The 19,335-nt window shown below is 40.1% G+C and overlaps 1 protein-coding gene across 1 annotated transcript in view; it reads right to left on the bottom strand.

Annotated features, from left to right (window-relative positions):
• CNTNAP5 (contactin associated protein family member 5) overlaps positions 1 to 19,335 on the bottom strand; it is a 269,119-nt gene that overhangs the window by 71,121 nt on the left and 178,663 nt on the right. The window contains exon 13 of the mRNA XM_063161822.1: positions 13,070 to 13,270. Within this exon, the coding sequence (XP_063017892.1) occupies positions 13,070 to 13,270 (201 nt within the window). The remainder of the gene's footprint in view (positions 1 to 13,069; positions 13,271 to 19,335) is intronic.

The raw sequence follows: 19,335 nt of genomic DNA, 5'->3' as shown, positions 1-19,335 counted from the left end.
ATTGAATGCTTTCACCACATTATAGCTGGGACACTTTTTCAAAGCTAATTTCTATGTCTGTGAATTATTCATAATACACTTCAAACAGGCTCTTCCGGATAAGGTAATTGACCTTGTCTGCATGAAGCACCTACTACCTTGCCTTGGGATAATTTAATCTACGATGTGGTCCATTATTCAAAGGTAATGTCTTTTCATTAGGTTAGGCAATATATTATCACTCAACTAGTCACCTAATTCTGCATTTAGCGTATTCAAGTTTTCACTTTTTTTGTCATAGGTTACACTCATCATAGAAATATCTCACATTTAAGTAGCATGGTGTAACAGTAAGACAGCATTCTCTTGATAAATGGAAGCAGGACTTTGAGAACTCTAATTTCAAGATTTACTTCTGCATTTTAAACCTCATCTGGCTTTATGTTTTCCATGGGTGAAAGCAGCAAAGGGTGTCTATTCAGTAAGAACTAGTGTAAGGTCAAAACACAAGTACAAGTAATGCACCAGGTGGCAGAAGTTATGTAAGTTCACATGCTGTTCAGTGGAAACACTTATGTGGTGATGAAACATATGATAAATTACATGTATGACACATATCTAACACTTGCACAGTTTTATTTTGCTGTGTAGAGAAACCCCTGGTTGGCCTGCCATGAGAGGAAGCAACGCTGGCTGAAGGTCAGGCTGGCTCTGAACCATCGCAGACCATTATTAGGACCCAATTCCCTGCTACATATTCCCTTGAAAGATCTTGCTCAGTGGAGACCAAAGTAACTGATTATTTTTTGCATATTGTATGGAGTGAAATCTCTGAGGGAGAAAGCTAAACACTTGAGCACCCAGATCTCTCCTGTGCTCCAGCTACTTTGAACCACTTTAGCAGAATAAAGCAGCTCTGAATCTGTTTAAGTCAGTCACTGACAAAGTCCTCCTGCATGAGTAAACTCTTGAGTGGCAAAACGATCTGGAGGAGCTCCTGCATCAATCCCACTCCTGGCTCCAGCAAATGGCCAGAGATGGTATTCTAATTTATACTGCACCACTCCAGTAACCAAGGCTTAAAGATGCCTCTCCACCCCTCTCTACTTCAGTACTGCAGGGTAAACCTCTGTAAGAACAGAGTGCGAGCTTTTTCAAACTATCAGTGCTGAAGTGTTTTGGTGCTGATTGTAAATACTGCATTAACAAGCTATGGATGAACTTGTTAGCTCCTCTAAATATCTCAATTTTTAAAATGTTTCTTTGTTTTTTAGTTTGCTTTATACTAAAGTGGAATTTAATGAAAGATGTAAAAATTAAGGAGTTAATCCACCATCTTACCTTCCTAAATCAGTACAAATATACTGAATCCAATAGATCTGGTCCTGCATATCTTTGAGCTTTGTAGTTTTTCAGTTGATTCATTCCTTACTGTAGCTTCTCTCAAGCTGCCCATTAATAGAATGTTATGATTCTGTTAGCTATTCAAAGCTTTTTAATCATGTTATAGAAACACAGTTCAGTTTCTGAATTGTTTATTCTGATTAGATATTGTTTGAGCGTTCACTTAAAATTACGAAGCACTGCTTTAGAGCAGAAATAAAGGCAAGGACATCAAAGATTTCAAGTTGTTAGAGCGATCATTTACTCTGAAGGTCATTGGCTGAATTCCTATTTGCATGAACATTCAGGAACAATCTGATCATGCCATGGAAAATTTCTGCAAAGACAAAAATCTCAGTATCATTGTCCAGAATGATATAAAAAAAGAATCATGAAAATTACCAAAGTGAAACTGAAATTCCAGTAGAACAGGAGTGAAATAGGTGGTATTTATAATTTTCCATCAGCTAAAACAAACCAGCCAAGGGAAGTGTTGTTCCAAGCAAGATTACCTGCAACTGGCCTGAGTGCTAGATCATATTTCACATCAGTTGAGTGCCTTCCATCGTGTAACCACAGTTGTGCACACTGATGGCTCCTGTCGCTATAATATGGTTATGTTTACCCATTAGTTTCTGCTTTTGTGCCACAACCCAGCAACTGTGATATTACAATTGTTCTAATGGTCTGTTTCACTTTGTTCATTTACCTATTAATTTTGGCAATGGCATATTTCATGGAACATAAATTTCATCCTCTGAAAACATGACAACCTGTAGTGCAATATGGTCAGACAGATTCTAGAGCTTTGTATGGATGTAAAATGAACTGTCCAGGGTGGCATTTTGGAAAGGACATGCCTCCCTCTGGAGGCATTGCTTGTACGTAAGGTGATTACTTCAGCACTAACAGGATGTAATTATTCACTCAGTAAAATTCTGCCTCTATTAAGAAGGTACTTCTAATGTTCTGCAGATTGACTAGTGGCCCTAGAATGTCTCACAGAGGTAGTAAACAAAATGCAACACAATCTCTTTTCATGAATCCAGACCATAAGTGTGCACAGGGAAGGAAGTGACCTAGAAAGCTGCCACTGCTTTGAACATGAAACAGGACCCCAAAGCAGGACCTAAAAAGATGCTCATTGCAGGAGAACCTTTCCTGGTTCAACAGCAGATATTAGAGCTGCAAAACAAATGGATCAAATTGACTCTGCATTGCCAGAGAAAAAGCCAAAGGGACCTGAAATAGAGCCTACTTTAGAAGATAACTTGTTCTGGAATCCCTTCCGCTGCTGTTACCTTAGCATCTAGTCATACAGATTTCTCTCTGAGAAACAGGCCCTAAACTTCTGCCACACCCCAAAGTGTTAGTCTTTGATCAAATTTCATGTGGTTTCATGTAGATAAAATCTGAGACTTTGAAATCACAGTGACAAACGGGAGGCAAACAATTGCTAATGTACAGAAAGCCTTTACCTCAAAGGAGAAAAGAGTAACTAACATAATTTTGTCTTGTACCAGGCCTGACAATATCCATGTGACCTAAAAATTAATTACAGCCAAATTCCACTCTTCTTTTTCCTCCTAAAAGGAGGAAAGAAGATTTACGTGTATCTACATAAATATAAAAACACATACTTTCCCAGAAAGAGAGAACTCTATCTGTATGAATACATAACTTTATAGACTCTACTGACCATTTGAATCATGACATGAAGGAAAAGTCAGTATTTAAAACAAACATATAATGAAATTGATGTTACTCTTTTTTCAGAACCATTTTTCAGATTTCTGGTCATTTTTAAAAACAGTTCATCATAGGCTTGGAGTTGCCAGTAAAACAAACCTGTCAGACCTGAACTAAGTTCAGCAAGACAGAACTGAGAAAAAGAATAGCCAGGAACTGTTATGTTTTCCTTCCCACCAACAAATGTTACCATGAACATTTTGATAACATTGAATGAGACAGCCTGAACAAAACTGATTGCAGTCTATACTGGGAGCACTTTTCATGTGCTATTAGTGTTAATACACTGAAATCACTACATGTTGTAAATTACATGTCATTTTAAACTTTTTGGAGAAATGGAAGATTTGACTGTGGAACTAAGCATCCTGGGTAAACAAAAAGCACACAAAGACAGGGACTGAATCTAGCACAACAGCAATGATCCAAAGATCTATGAAAGAACAGTGGATAATTATGAAGTTCAGTTGAGTTTAGGACAAATGTTTGGTTTGAGCTTTTGTTCCTATCCTGGAAGGAGAGAGACATTTATGTATCTGGCACAGTGAGAAAATACTTACATCTGCATCTCATTTTAGGCCAAATTAAGATTTCCTTTTATCACTAGGACCCGTGGAGTGGGTCTCTATTGATTCTAGCAGACTTTAGATATTAATCACAATCTGGTTTTTTAGAGAAATGAGACATATTGGAACATTCTTCATGAATTTTTGTGCACACCTGTATCTATTGCCCAAGTAACTCAGCAACCCACTGGCAAATTTCAAGAACATTTGACTGAGAAATATGTTCCTACAGGTTCCATGTACTGCTTAAGCATAAAACACTCATTACTGCTAGGGAAGCTCCTCCTAGTACTTAGCCTAAGTGAAGGTTGCAATACATTTTCATTTCTCTGTGTATATATAAAAAAAAAACCACACAGAATCTCAACACTAAACCACAAAACCAAAGGGGAAATAGCAACATTTACTACTCCACCAGTCACAGTGCAAAATCACAGCTTTCTCCCCTTATCTGGCTGAATACAACAAAAATCCCATTATATCCACCTGAATATACCATTACCTTCTTTGCAGTTTGGTAGGTCGATATAAATTCATGGGATCACATCTTCCTGCTAAATCACCATAACTGTGGTGACACAAAAGCAAATGTCTCTCTAAGGAATGACATGTTTATTCTTCTATAGTAGCACAAGAGGTCCCTACAGAAAGCTCACACTTGGAGTGAAAGACATTAAAAGTGTTCAGCTGAGAGGAAAGACTTGCATGGGTATTTTTTGTGGCTAGAAGAACTTGGCCATTGGTTTTAGAGGGGTACATTTAAATCCATCTAATGGCCCATCCCAGTTTCAGGCAAAATTTGTGTCAGTTGCAGCCCGACGCCTCAATTTTCTTCTCTGCTAAACAAGAAAGCTACCTTTAGAGGAGAACTGCATAGATTAATTGGTTAACCTTTCTAAATGCTAATGTTGAAAAAAGACCCAAAACCAAAACAAAACCAAAACTAAAAAACTTTTCTTCTAGGGCTTCTGAGTTCTGCTCTTGAGAGTAAAGGAAGAAGGCTCTTGATGTTGTTTTGAGTCCCAGACAGATCAAGTGCTAATACATGCCTTGGCTAAACCAGTCAGAATCTTTCTCTTGTCAAAAGGACTTGGAAAAGATTCAGGCTCAAAAAGCCTTTTCATTTTTGTTCTCAATCTTTTGGACCAAGCAGATAATGAAAAAGCTTCTCTAAAGAAGGTTTTAAAGGGGTTATTTTCTTTCAGGTCACCACATCTTTCTAACTACTCGTCAAGTCTATTTCAGATCTGCTCTTCTCCAGATCAGTCCAGGTTGGGGGGATGCAAACAATTCTAAATTGCTTTTAGGTGCTTCTTGTGAGTGGAAGAAGTACATGGCTTTTTTTCCCAGTGTCTGGAAACATTTTCTCAAAGTATGCTTTCTTATCCTCTACATTTTGGGGAGTTCTTTTTATAAATGGAAGTAAGAGACACCCAGAAGAGCTACTTTTATGCCCCTTTAAACATCAGATAACTCATGTAAGAGTATTTAGTTCAGTGTTTTGCCGAGGGAAGATTTTTGTTCCCTTTTTGTCTGAACACCGAGTAATGTCAAAATGCCACCTTCACCTGATTCTTGTAGATTCTTTTCTCCTGTCTCTGTGTTCACACTTTCAAACATGAAAATAAATTTTCCACAGGTTACCTTCCAACTGCAATGGGGGTAAAATTCCTGGACTTCAGATTTACAAGCAGTGAATCTGAGCAGTAATCTAATTTTTCAGAGCAAAAACCTTTCTCTTTTTACCACAGAGTTGCATTTTCTTTCCTCCTAGTTACTTATATGATTAAGTTACACTACTCATCTTTTGGTGTATAGCCTCCTAACACCTCTGTTTTCCTGGACAGGTCAAACCAATTCCAACAAAATCTAAGCATAGGGGTTCCATCCCATCTGATTTTCTCCAAGTGCCTTGCTATGCACCTACTTTCTTCCCTGGGTCTAAAACAGTAGTCAAATGAACTAAGAACAACATACAATTGAGAAATTAGAGCCATGAATGCTTTTTCAGCGTCAAAAATAACGCAAATACCAATGAAAATTATTATTGCCATTTACTATTGCCACTCACGTGGCATCTTGGTGGAAGAGGTTAGATGAGAACTCTTCCACTGCTTTAATTTACATCTTCTGCTCTGCAAAATCAGAAAACATCACTCTCTGCAGTGGCCCAAATTTGACAGACAAATTAGTTTAATGTCAGTAAGACAACCTGAGTCTAATGGAGCCCAAGATGTTTAAAGTAGGACAGCTGAAAGAAGCAGACAAATGCAAGTGTGATGAGAACACGCTCCCTGCTGTGGTTCTAATGAGGGAGAAGGCACACTTTTCTGCTCAGGCAGCAGTCCTGCTTTCTTCCTTGAATGGAGGACAGGTTGCTGTCATAGCTAGTGACCCACTAATATAACAAACCATGGATTAGCTGTTTGTTTCTAATCACCATTATTTATTTATTGTTAACAATATGCTGAGTCCTGCAAATTAAAAAAAAAAAAAAATTGAGACTATTACTGCTCATGATTAAGGGAATGTTGGCTGAAATAGATTGAAAGAATTCTGTCCTTCTTCCCTTCTTCAAACTGTGTGCAATAATAGTTTATACAACTGGGTCTCTCAAGCCAGAGGTATCATTAAGATATGTTTGGTTCTGGCAAACATGTGTGCCTCACAAAACTATCCATTTCCAAACTCTTATTTGGACTGCAGCATTCCCTGAACTCAATGTTCCGGCATTACTGAGCTATGAGTGCTTACATAATCCCACAGGTTTAACAAAAAGCATCATTGACTTTACTCCAAACCAGAAGTTCTTTGGGATCAAAAGTCCCAAACCAACAGATTGTAGAGGTCAAATAAACATCTTTCAGCATTAGCTCACATCATCAACTTCCTCATAGAGCCACCAATAATTGTGTATGCAATTAATTCCAGAATTCAGGCTCAAAATCTGTTGTCTAGATTTACATTTCATTTACATGTCCTATGTACCTTCATTAATACCCCTGGTCAAACTTCCCGTATATTGGAAAAGATAATTTTCACAGCAGTAAAAGACAGTGGATCTATTTGGCTTGGAGTGCAAATATGTTTTCTATGTAAACTGTAAAAGATCTCAAATGAAATGAAATTTGATAAAGTAAAATAAAAGTATAATTTCAAAATTGCTCCTCAGACTTACAAAAATAAACTCATTCAATGAAGGGAAAAAACCTGAAACAAACACACAACAAAAAAGCAACAGAAATATCCAGTGACAGCAGAAATATGAAGGATAGAAGCAAACAGGTGAGTAACCACAGAAACTCTCTCCTCACTACTCCATCAGTCCTCACTTGAAGAAGTGTTTTTTTAATATCACCTGACACGTTGTTTCTAAAGCAAATGCAGATAATGGTGCTCCAGTGTCCACTGGAGCCATCCCCGGAGATTCCTGCCCTGCTGGTGTCACTGCAGAATTATGTCAGGCAGCATTAGAAGCCTGCCCTCTCCTGCAGTGGGCTGCAAGGAGGGAACATGCTTTCCTTCCACTGTGTTAGAAACCATCCAGTGTATGGTTGAGCAAGGATTTATTCCCATGTTTTTCCCATCATTTAGCCTCTTGGCCACATTTCAATCTCAGAGAAACACAACAGGACTGGATGAGAAGTAATAGCAGCAAGTAGCTGCCGTTCCTTGCTTGGCAGCTATAGCACACTGTACCTCCCTGCCAGCCAGGGAGGATACCGGAGGGAAAGAGGAGTAAAGGGTCAGAAACTGGGATAATGATATTTCCACTACTCACAGGTGTGTGCAGGCTCCGTGCCAAGTTACCTCTGCAATGCCACAGGTTTTGTATTCTGCTTAGAACCCCTGCATTTTAATCAGCTGCACACAAAAACCAACATAGCGTCTTTAAAAATGGCCTCTAAATCTCTCCCTACAAATAAGGGGGGTGCATTGCATTGCTATGGTGAACTCTGTTCCAAAGTCTCCAAATATAGCACAAGTTGTCAAAAATTGTGCTTGTGAGAAGCTGTCACTGCCACTTTGGGGGGAGAGACAAGGTATGGTGATGGAAACACAGATGGAAAGTCAATCATTCTCAAAAAAGGGATCCTATTTACCCAAGAAAAATTGCAACACACAACCCACACCTGCCACCTATCCACCACTCCCTCAACACAAGCCACTTTTTGAGGGCAGACTGCCCTGTTCTATGCTATTTTGTGCAATGAAAAACAGTCTCCTGGTAATGAAATAACAATTTAAAGTTATTTTGCACAAGAACAAATAGTCCCCTGGTAGTGCATTAACAATTGAAAGCACTGGAATGATAAACTGGAAATTATATTTAAAAGGCATAAAATAGTAGTGAGCAAAACCCCATTGGTGAATGATTGCTTGTTATAGGTCATTTTATATCACCTCCTCATACATCTATGTAAAATACTCCAACTGAACCTAGGCTTCAGACTCTTTTCTTCAAAAAGATTTACTCTAAAGTGGTGAAATCTTGGTGCAAACCATATCTCAAAAAACTGTGGGCACTTCAGGCGAAAAATACTAGAGTTAGTGAAAGTCCTAGATGAGTAACTAAAAGCACTGTAAAAGCTCTGGATGGACACAAAATTGTGTTCCACTGCATCCTGAAGTACAAGAACTCAGTGCAGTGAGAAAAACAGTAGTTAAAAACACATGAAAAAAATGTAGTTCTGTAAAACAGCAAGTGGGGAACTTCTGGAACTTGCTTTCCTACAAGGCCACAGGGCAGGCAGCCTAATGAAGTTCAAAAAGTGATTAGACAAGTTTATGAACAACAGATCCATAGTGGATACTAAAAGGGATTGGCAATAGCATAAACACTAATGTCCTTATCTGAGCAGCTGTGGGCGATGGGGACACATTGAGGGACTTGCTAAAGACATCAACTTGTGTGCTCACCTTGAGCTGCATCTTTCCAGCAGCCACTGCTGAAGGCAGGGCCCTGCAGGACATTTCTTAGCACCTTTTGCTCTCACATCACTGGCCTCACCTGGAGCTAAGGAGGGAGCCTGCACTGACAAAGCTCTAGCAACATACAAGGCACAGATAAAGAAAAAGAAAAGTTGACCTGTCTCAGCTACAGAATTAAGTCTAAACTAAGAAATTATGATGTGTTCCCTGCTGTGAGGCACAACTACATCTCTCCCTCCAACAGAGAGCTACAAAATGCAAATGCAGTGATTCACCAGTGAGGGCAACCAGCTGCCTGGCATAAGGGGTCAGAGTGTGGGACACACCTGGGCAACCTGGCACTGAAATATGGGACTAGCTGGGAACCAAAGAGGAGGAGAGGACCTGGAAACCTGGGTGCAAGTCATATAACAGTGAGACTTGACAGACCATAAGTTCAGGGAAGAGCTGTGTAGTTTAGGATAGATGTAGTTTAGGATGGATGTTTGAAAATCAAAGCTTAAGGTGACATAGTATAGGAATTCTACTGGAAAGAGAAAAATAAGGAAGAAGTCAGGAAAACCCCACCACCTACAGACATTTCTATTTCTTTGATTTTTCTGTTGGACTGATCTTTTCTCAGTCCCTGCCTACACAAATGTGCTATGAACTTGACAGACTGTCAGCCAAGTATTGTAAAGCAAGCTATGCTGCCACTGATAGAGCCATCACTGTGCTAAGTCCTTGATAAGGTGGATGTGAGGAAGCTTCCCAAGTGACTAGCATTTGAGTCCGCCCACTGCTTCTAGAAAACTGAGCAAATTCAGTCAAGAGCTGGGGGTCTGTGCAGTTAATGTTTTCATACCTTTAAACATCTTGTGTGTTAGCAGCTTAATTAAACATGCATCTGCTCACATGTGGCTGTCCTTGTACACGTGCTCCTTCCTTAGGTATTGCCTGAGATGCTCCATAAAGAAAGGAAGTCAAAGCCCTGGGGGTGGCTACATTTCTTTTCATATTTTCAGAATACATAAAACACATTTAGAGGCAGCTCAAGCTTCCTGCCCACCCCACCCCTCTCCTGTTTGCCTGACCTGGTCTTACTTGTAAGGGTAAGTCTGCAATCTTTCTCTAAGAGTGGATTACTTCCCTAATTAATGCCCACTATCAGATTTGCTCTGCTTATGTTAGTGTTCCTCCAATAGGCTTGGGAAAGTCACAGGAGACTTGTGAGTTTTGGTCACACAAGTTTCCTTTGCCACTCCTTAAGAGAGCTAGCTATGCCTTGATGAACAGACATCTACTGCAGTGTTCACAAACCTCCTGAAAATCTGTCTGATGGCAGAGACGTACAAAACTACAGTTTAGGGCAATTTAATTTTTGCTTTCAAAGACACGCTTGCAGCTATGCTGCAGTATGACAGGGAGAACCAATAAGGCTGTTCCAGACAGCAGGAGGTGGAGATGAGTAAACTCCTCTGCCAACTGCCAGATTGCATGTCTGACACATTGCAGATGTAAATCCAAGAAACTCGAGGGGGATACCACTCTCAGTCACACCCGCTGAGGATGCGCCTGTGTCTTCAGGGCAGGAGGGATCAGCAAAAGAAGAAAGAGAAATTCCTTGATACAAATTGGAACAATTTAAGCAAGCCAGAAGCCTCCCTGGGCTTTTCTCTCAGGTAGCCCAGAATGCCTTTCCTGCCCATTTGCCCCATGTCAAAGCTGTGAAAGCCAAAATTGCTATGTAACAACATTCATCATTGCACTGCGATGCAAAAGGAAAGAGAAATGTTATTATTGCTTCTCTGTGAAACATGATAGTATTTAGATCCTGAAGACAAGGATTTGGTTTGTTGGTGCTACCAGCTGTTATATTCTAATCATGAGTTCCATGCCCTTGAGGGAAAGGAAAGGAAAGGGAAAGGGAAAGGGAAAGGAAGACCAAAGCCCAGAATGAGAGTATGTTCAGCAATGGATTGGATTTCTTTGGAAATTCTTTGGATTGGATTACCCCTTTGGAAGAGGAACTTTTATAACTTTGTCAAGATTAGATATACCTCTGGGAGATGCCCTTCCATCAGGCATTCACCACTGGGCTCAGTCCAGAGATAATACTGAGTGGAGGCATTCAGCAAGCTGGTTTAGGTCAGGTAACATTTCCCGCCGGCCTACAGATGCAGTATTGTCATTAATACATGGGCATTGCATATTGAATTCTGCAGTCAGATCTGAAGTGCAGCACACTAACAGCAATCACACATTAAGATATCCTGACAACACAGAGAGAACACAGTGCTTCAGGCCAGGTCAAACAAAGAAACAAAACCCAAGAGTTTTGATCTTTGTTCTGTTTCTCTGGCCCCAAATCTGGCAAACACAACACAGGTGAGAACCTTCTGCAGCAGGTCCAGCAAAATACCCTGAGGTCACTCACACCTGTAGATCATCTTCAAGTTTAGGAGTGGAAATTCCTTAAGTTTTAGGACTCTTCAAGAACCTATAGTGTTCATCACTACGTGGTCTCTAGTAATACAGCAACACTTCACTACAAAATTAATATAAATTAATAGAGATTGGGGAAAATAATTATTTTCTACAAAAATACTTAATACTCAGTTAATAACAAATTACCCTTATCTTGTCATTTCAAGAACTGAAATGTTATTTTTGAGCATGTTTCACATCTTGCCAAATTTAAAGCCTTAGACCATGGAGAAAGCTCAGGATGAAAAACGGAAAATTTGAAAGTGTAATTAAAAAGTATACTAAAGGAAGAAAAAATGAGGGGAAAGATGATGGCATCTAACACATGCACAGCACTAGATGGCAATTTTTTTTTCAGCTGGAACTGTAGAAAAGACTAAATGAGATGTGCAATTCTTGTGTGGTCAGCTGTCAGGATCACAGTGGCACTGCACCAGCTGTGAGAGCACAAGCCAGGCTGCTGGACACCATCCCCACATCCCCCTTGAGGAATCAGCCACAGCTTTGCTCCTGGACAAGCAGAGGATGAGCTGCCTGTCAGGAGCCCTCTAAGCCAGTCTGCCTGTTGTTTGATAGCTTTAGCCCTGAAGAGGCACAGTTTACACACTGTCAATTTGCACAAGATTATCTTTACTTTTTTTTTTTTTTTTTCCCAAAAAAAGTTTTGGTTCTCAGGAAGTGCCCCCAGCTTTAGAGAGGTCCCACATATGAGAGGCATCTCAAAACCCACTCATAGCGTACAGTCCTGGATATACATGACCAAGTGCCTCACAGAAATGTGCAAAAATAAACACATACAGACCTGCTATAATATTGTGGCATTCATCCTTGAAACAACATTCTGAAAATAGCCTCTGTGGGGTTTTATCTTTTAGCCATATCAAGTGTGTTGTGGGACACAGAAGCCTGCCACACTGAAAGCACTTGTAAGACACCAAATCCACTTCTTTATGAGCAGTTATGCCCACAATTTGTTTTCCCTTTGTGCTCTACCCTGGATGCTGATATAAACATTTCATTCTTTAAAAAAAGATTAGCAATACAAGTAATTCTTGGCTGGTAAATCTGATGATAACAAAAGACATAATTCACAGCTTTGAAAAATAAACTGACTGTAAGGCATCTGATTACTGGATCCATAAAAATTCAGTTTTAGAGTAACTTTGCTGGAACCAGGAGGGTTCTGACACATCTCATTAGGCAATATGTTTTTAAGACAATAGGAATTCCTACTGCAAACTCCCCTTCAGGCTTTCCATGGTCTTTTCTCTAAACTACAAACAAATTTAAGACTTCTAATAATCAAATAATCACCAGGACAACACAGTCATTACAAGTAACAGAGGAGAGTTTGAAGTTATTCAGAAGTCTGACCTTATTGTCATTCATCTCTCCAGCTAAGCAAACATAAAATGGGCTCAAGACAGAGTTGACTGGAAGCCAGACATCCTGAGTAGCCACTGGAAATTTGGTGCTGCAGAGAAACACAAACTGATGCTTCCTTTTTCCTGTTACATTAAGACAAGTGAAAAATATATTCCTTGTATTGCAAGGGGAAAGTTAGTTTTGCCCCAGGAACAGTATTACCAAGCACTTTGAATATCATATTCAGGGCTGTGGTCTCAGAAGAGGTTTCACCCCTCCCCTACATAACATTATGAGTCTGGAGCAATAGATGCTTTTTATCTACAATATACAGGTAAAAACTGTAAATGAATAAACACATCCATTTGCCATCAGCTAAATACACTTCTTGTGCTTTCTAGGTAGCACCTCCCATCATAGTTTTCAGAGTCTGGGCATGCACGAACTGCACAGCAGAATCCAAAACGCTAAAAGGTTTTTCGCTCTAGTCCATATTGCTACTATTATTTAGGGGGTTTTATTGGTTTGTTTTTTTGTTTTTTTTTTTTCTCCTTAGCTGCAGCATGGCCTCTACCTGCTGTCCAACCAATGGGAGTTGAGAAGGAAAGGTTTGGGCTGGTGGCACTTACTGGGGGTGTTGAGGAGCCGTGACCTCCTGCAGTGGTAGGCGACCTCCTGCTCGCAGTTCTCAGCGCTGCTGATCACAGCCTCCAGCTGCTCTGCACTGCTGCTGTAGTTGAGGGACATGGTGTAGGGCTTCTCTGGACCAGCCCCTCGCACTCTGGTCAGCCCCGTGCTGTTGTGCTGCACTTCAGTCCAGATCTTATCTTCTGTTAAATGAAAAACGATTGAACGGGAGGTTAACAGCAAAACACTTCCAACAAGAAGGGAACAAAAAACAACTGAAATGTAACATTTTACTGCAGTGGACAGACCATCAGCAGGACCCTGGGCTCCAAAATAGGCACTTTGTGATGAACACCAACCAGGTCTGTCTTCATGAAAGGTCAGTGTGGCCCACAAAGATGTTTCTCCCTGAACCAGATCAAGCAAACACTACACTGCCTGCTGAGCAAGACAGAAACTACAGAAGCACAGGAGACCTTCAGCTTCTTCTATTACCAGGTATCTGTATAAAATTAGATACCTTTCAACTGGCTTTGTCCCTAAGAGAAAACGCATAGTAATATGGCTCATGGGGGTAACATTCACTTTTGGCCTGAGAGCACAGCCCATGCTGCTGTAGCAACAAATGGAAGCACAGGACTGCAGCTGATGAGCTTGCACAAACTCACCATGAGCAGAAAGCACAATCTCTTGCCAGAAAGTTAAACTGAGAGTATGTTCTTACCACCCAGCTGGAAGTCAGATCACTCATTTCACTCAGTTCTCAGATTTTTCTGCATATAAGTTGAATGATGCCCTACTTGGATGATGCTACAGAATGCCATATGACTTGGCATCTGTGGTTAACTCTAAATATTGATGCTTTTCCACGCTGAGGAGGCCATTCTCCTTTCCTTCATTGCATTTACTGGCAGAGCAAGGATTGTGTAGGTGACAGAAAGCAGAATCTAGGCTTAAGCAAAACCTGCACCCTACAACCCAGCTCATGATCAGCATTGGGATTGGCATAATGAGAACACCACACTTAGAAGCAATTAGCTTCCAGGGAGGCCTTTTCCCAGTTGGTTCTGGCATAGCAATGGGCAAGGCAGAAAGGCCAATTTGCTGAGCTGACACAGAGTTAAGACAAACTCTTCAAGGAGGATTCACAGGACTGAGCCCTGCACATGCCCAATACTATTAGTAAAAGTCACAAGCAGCAGATTCCCTCTTTATCAAAGACCCTGCTTGCCTAGGGAGGATATAAGATACTGACAGGGCAAAAAATTAAGGCAGCAATTTCCAATCATTTGATGAGAAGGAGATTTCAATCTCACCTGCAGAAACATGCAGACAGTTACAGAGGAAGAAGTGAGATCTAGGCAATAGATTTCTCTTTTGTTATTTATGCTTCATCAGGAAAACCCTAGATAACAATGAATCATATGTTTTCTAAGCTGATCTTAAAAACTATGCATTTAAGGATTCAGATGATTTTACCACATTTCCTAGCCTGAGTTCTTGCAGAGCCTGATCTTTCCAATACACTGGCATGATGAGCCCAGTAGCTCTGAGGACACTACAATGCATTGCAGTCAAAATATTTTTCATTGAGCTACATATATGCCCCAGATTACTTCAACAGAATGCTAATAGGTGTATAAAAATTCTAATAGGTGTATAAATGGACTATCTGTGCAAAGACACAGATGATTTGATGGATTGTCATTATGGAGGCATTCAAATGACAGGCAAGTAACAACCACCATCTGGAGACTATCTAAAGAGTTCTGTTCCAAGACCTGGCTGCGAGTGAAAGAGAAATTAACCTGCATTAACTGTAAGGACAGTTTGCACACAGCAAACCACACATTCACTCCCAACCCTCTCATCATTTCTGTGATGTACACAGAAAGTTTGTTCATAGGTCTGTAATTCTGTGGTTCTTACTGACTTCAGGGAGCTGCTTGTGGTCCCTTGGAGATGGAGCTCAAAGAAACATTGCTGCAACGTGCGATACACGAAAGTCAGATTAAAATGATAAGAAATACTACAAATTTATTGCTTGTAATACTTGTCCCAGTGGCTGTAATCACAGTGAACACTGCAGCACAATACCCTGTACAGTCCTGCACATATATTGCTTTGAACACAATATACTTCAATGACTTTGTAACAGACATCTTGTACATCTCAAAACAGCGATCTTTATCAGCCAGTCCCTCTGTTTTCTTTTGCTCTTTCAAGGCAATATTGACAAGAACAGAGTGGATTTTTCAGAAGCAGTTGAGGGTGAGTTAACTTTCCTCTCACAAAAGCTGACAGAACTTCTGCCTTAACTGAAATATCTACTAAAAAGACAAACACTGAGTTGCTGATAATGTGAGACATAAAACCAGGAGATGATGGAATATACTGGTTGCTGAAATTCCAGGTGGGCTGTGAAAAGCACCTCCTCAGTGAGAGTTCTGAACATAATTTAAGAAAATGCAATAAAATCAATGCTCACAATAGTGGCTACAGTGCTGCTCAGGAAGTAGAGCAGCCTAATGCTCTTGTTGTACAGTGGTTAACACTGCTGTACTTTCCAGGCTGTGCAGCAAGAAAGGGGCCATGTGGGTCCCTGAAAAGTCGAAAGCATCACGAGCTAGCAATTCAGAAGCAAAGAAAGAATACTAGGAAAAGCTGATTAAAAACAGCATAGCACAAAACTGTCTTCCCAAAAAAAGTGTTGGAAATATAATTAATTGACATGTTTGAAATGAGGTTGGACAAGGTATCAGCAAATATACTGTAAGCAGCCAGCACTCATTAACAGGAGTGCTGGACAGGAAATGTGACAGGTCTTCCTCTTATCTTCCTCTATGATTTTTCATTAATTTTCAGCAGTCTTGTTATCATTGCAGCTGCACACAGCTGTCCCAAGATCTGAACTTTGACATTCTAGACCTGCTTTTCTCCACTGGATCATTTAGAAATAAGTTGACCTATTTTCCGCCCTCTACTTTACAAAGGGAAAGGAAAAACAAATCAAGTTTCTTTCTGTATTCAAAGTAAATGTGATTTAGCAAGTACATCATTTAATGGAGTTTAAAAAGTTACACAGAAGAGAAAAATTTTGAAGTTACATTTCAGAGATTTCCTAATCTACACATGCCTAGTCTTTTAGGCTTAATAGTTCTACAGATCAGATCTATGCTTTAGTGGTCACTTCAAAGTTTCCCTCCATGCTTCACCTTTGAAGTAAAGGTGTCCATCAGTTCAGCTTCTCAAAAAAAAAAAAAAAAATCTGTGTTTTTCTTTTTGATCTAGCAACAGGAGAGTCACAGCCACCAGCAAGCAAACCTCAGATCAGAAGGGCAGCTCAACACAACACACATAGAGCTGGTGGCAACAAAGTAAGAGGAAGAAAAGGAAGATAAATCTATTCCACCATCTCAGTCACACTTCTTCCCCCTTTCCCAGGGAAAGAGTAAGTACTTCCATTTTAGAAAGCAGCACGCAAGGTGCAGAGTGGCTAGGAAATGCATACAAACTCAAACACAACCTGCTACAAGAATAAAGGATTACATTCACATCACAGTAGAAAAACCTCTAAAAACAAACTTCCTCCTTTAAAAGGACACCCTTTTGTTTAAATGCAGCGAGTGAGACTGAAAATGATTTAAACTTTAGATTGCCTTGGACTGAGTAGAAGAGCCAACAGTGCTCCCTCCTGCATCTGCACTGGTTGAGAGAGAAGTTACTAAGAGCTAGAGGGCAATAAATCCTTGGACCATTCCAAGACAATATCAAGACCATTGCATCTGCTTCCATAGATCAGAAAACCACTCAGAAATAATCTCATCATTTCTTCTGAAGACCATCACCTTTCAGATCAGCCCTTGGGGTTTATTCAAATCCCGGTTTCTCCACCTCAAACTTGGCAACAACTAGAAAAAAATCATTCTATTTTCTCAAATTCACTTGCACAAGTTTAGCTAGGGCTGCTCCCAAAATATCACTGCCTGCCTCAGTATGAGGTCAAGGCATCCTACCCTCCCTACTTGACTGGCAGGTCCTCTGAAGCCTCCTGACAATGATCTGCGATCTGGCACTTCAGGCAGGTTCAGGACCTGTGTGAGACACGTAGCTGCCATCTGAATGTGCCCACAGATCCCTCCAGCAAACAGCACACATCTGTGTGCACCCGAGCTCCAGCCTTGGCATTTGCCTTTAGAGGCACACCTCTATACCAGTAATGCCCACAGCTTTTGAAAATGGGGCTTCAAATATTTGTTCCTGTTTCATAATGCAAGGATTTTTATTTAAGCTTTGCTCTGTTTTGTTTACATTATATTTTTATGAAATGATACTGTAATCACAGGTGCAAACCAATCTAAGTTCCACTACCTCCTTCTAGTCATTTCCATACCTGGAAACCATTAAACTACACAGATAAAGCTCTCTTCTCATGGATCTAAACTAAGTTATCATTATGTTTTTACATCTGTCCATACTACATTGTTTTCCTGTTTACTCCATTTAATGAGCTCTCCTTGCACTTACAAATCTGCAATGAGAATTAAAAAGCTGTTGTCCAGGCATAGGTTACTGTTAATTTTTATCTTCTATAACTCCATTCTACTCTTTTATTACATTCTCAGCTTGGTAAAATTTCAAACTAAACACAAGCTGGAAGTCATTCAAAACCAAGTAGGAGACTGCAGCCACATCTTCTATTGTATAATGTGGAATAGTTTAATGCAGCCCTGAAAAGCAGATTTCCCAAATGCTTGTTAAATTATTTCCATAATTCAAAGGTGACAATGCTTTAATTTCAGGGTAATGCTACAGCTTTATGACTTCACAGTTTTATTTAATGGTCCAATTCACTAGGATATTATGTTGTCTGCATTTGGCCCTAGGAGATGGTTTTACAGCATGGGACTGCAATGCATTAAGCACATTTTAGACTCTCTGTTTAGCCTAGCCCATAGTTCTATCATCTTGCTGGAAACCTCCAAGTTGCTTTTGATGGCACACAAATTAAATTGTGGGAAATTAGAGCAGCTGGAAAACTGGCTTTCAATGAATTCTGTATTGTCTAATTCTCATTTTTATTCTTCAACTTGAAATATCCCTGTAGAGCATATTCCACCCATACAAACGGCATCATTCCTTTGTGATTTAGGAGGTTTGTCACAAAACAAGATTATTCAGACTGATTAAATTGCCAACAAGCCAAACATATGGTAAATGCTACATGAGAGAAAAAAATAACTCTCAGAGCTCATACAATGCGTTTGTTTCATGGTGCTCCACAATGAATGCCAAATTTTATCCTGAATGCTGTACCTATAACTAAAAGTACACAAAAAATAAAATACTTTCCTTCTTAAACACTGTATTGTTCTAAGCTGCAGTGGCAGGTCAACCCAGCTACTCTAATATAAATTGCCCTCAAAGGATATTAAAAGAGCAATTTCTTATCACAGGCAGTTTAATTCACTGACTCCAAAGAAGTTTCCTGAGTCTTCTCTGAAAGCATCCCATTACTATTTTTGTATCTATTTTTTTTTATCCCTGCTGGCTGACCCAGCAATATATGCTTCTGCAGCTTGTTTTCTGCTCATCAGCTTCCTCCTGAGCTCTGATTCAGCCACATCCATCCAGGGCACTGCAATGCATTCAAAGCAATTCTCAGCAGAATGACCATGCCAGATGTCTCTGATGGATGACAACAAGACACCTCTGTTGTGACATCTCGCACCCTCCTCCCCCAAGGTTCTGGAAGAATATTTAATGAAAATTCAAAAGAGAAACATATCCATTGTCAGAACTACAATGTGCCAAAAGACCTGTAGTGTTTGAGGGACAAACTGTAAATCTTTAAGGGCTACCTTTAGTCTAAACAGTAGTAAATAATTTGTAAGGGATTTCCATTTGTTGTTTTCTCTTGGGAAAAAGTCAATCATAACTACAGACAGTAAGCTACAGGGTAGAGGGATTTTGACTATTTAAGTTGTTGCAAAATCCTGTAGCTGCAGGTATTAAAGGCAGAATTCAGGTCATGCCCTCCTCCTACCTGTTCTTGCTTCAGCCTGCCCAGGGGCAGCCCTCCTCTTCACATGAGAATTTCCCAAGCCCATAAGAAATGCAAAAAGGGTTGAGTGAGTACATGGTGACTCCTGTACCCGTGTAATTGCTATACAAAGCAAAAAGGAGATGGTTTCTTATGGAAAATAGATTAAGGAATTCTGTAAGCAGATGAGCTGAGATTCACATGTGGAAACAATGGGAAAAATGG

The sequence above is a fragment of the Melospiza melodia genome, chromosome 8 (genome assembly GCF_035770615.1).
Source record: "Melospiza melodia melodia isolate bMelMel2 chromosome 8, bMelMel2.pri, whole genome shotgun sequence".
Taxonomy (NCBI): Eukaryota; Metazoa; Chordata; class Aves; order Passeriformes; family Passerellidae; genus Melospiza; species Melospiza melodia.
Note: the sequence above shows the minus strand (reverse complement) of the source record. Positions and strands in the feature narration are given on the sequence as shown.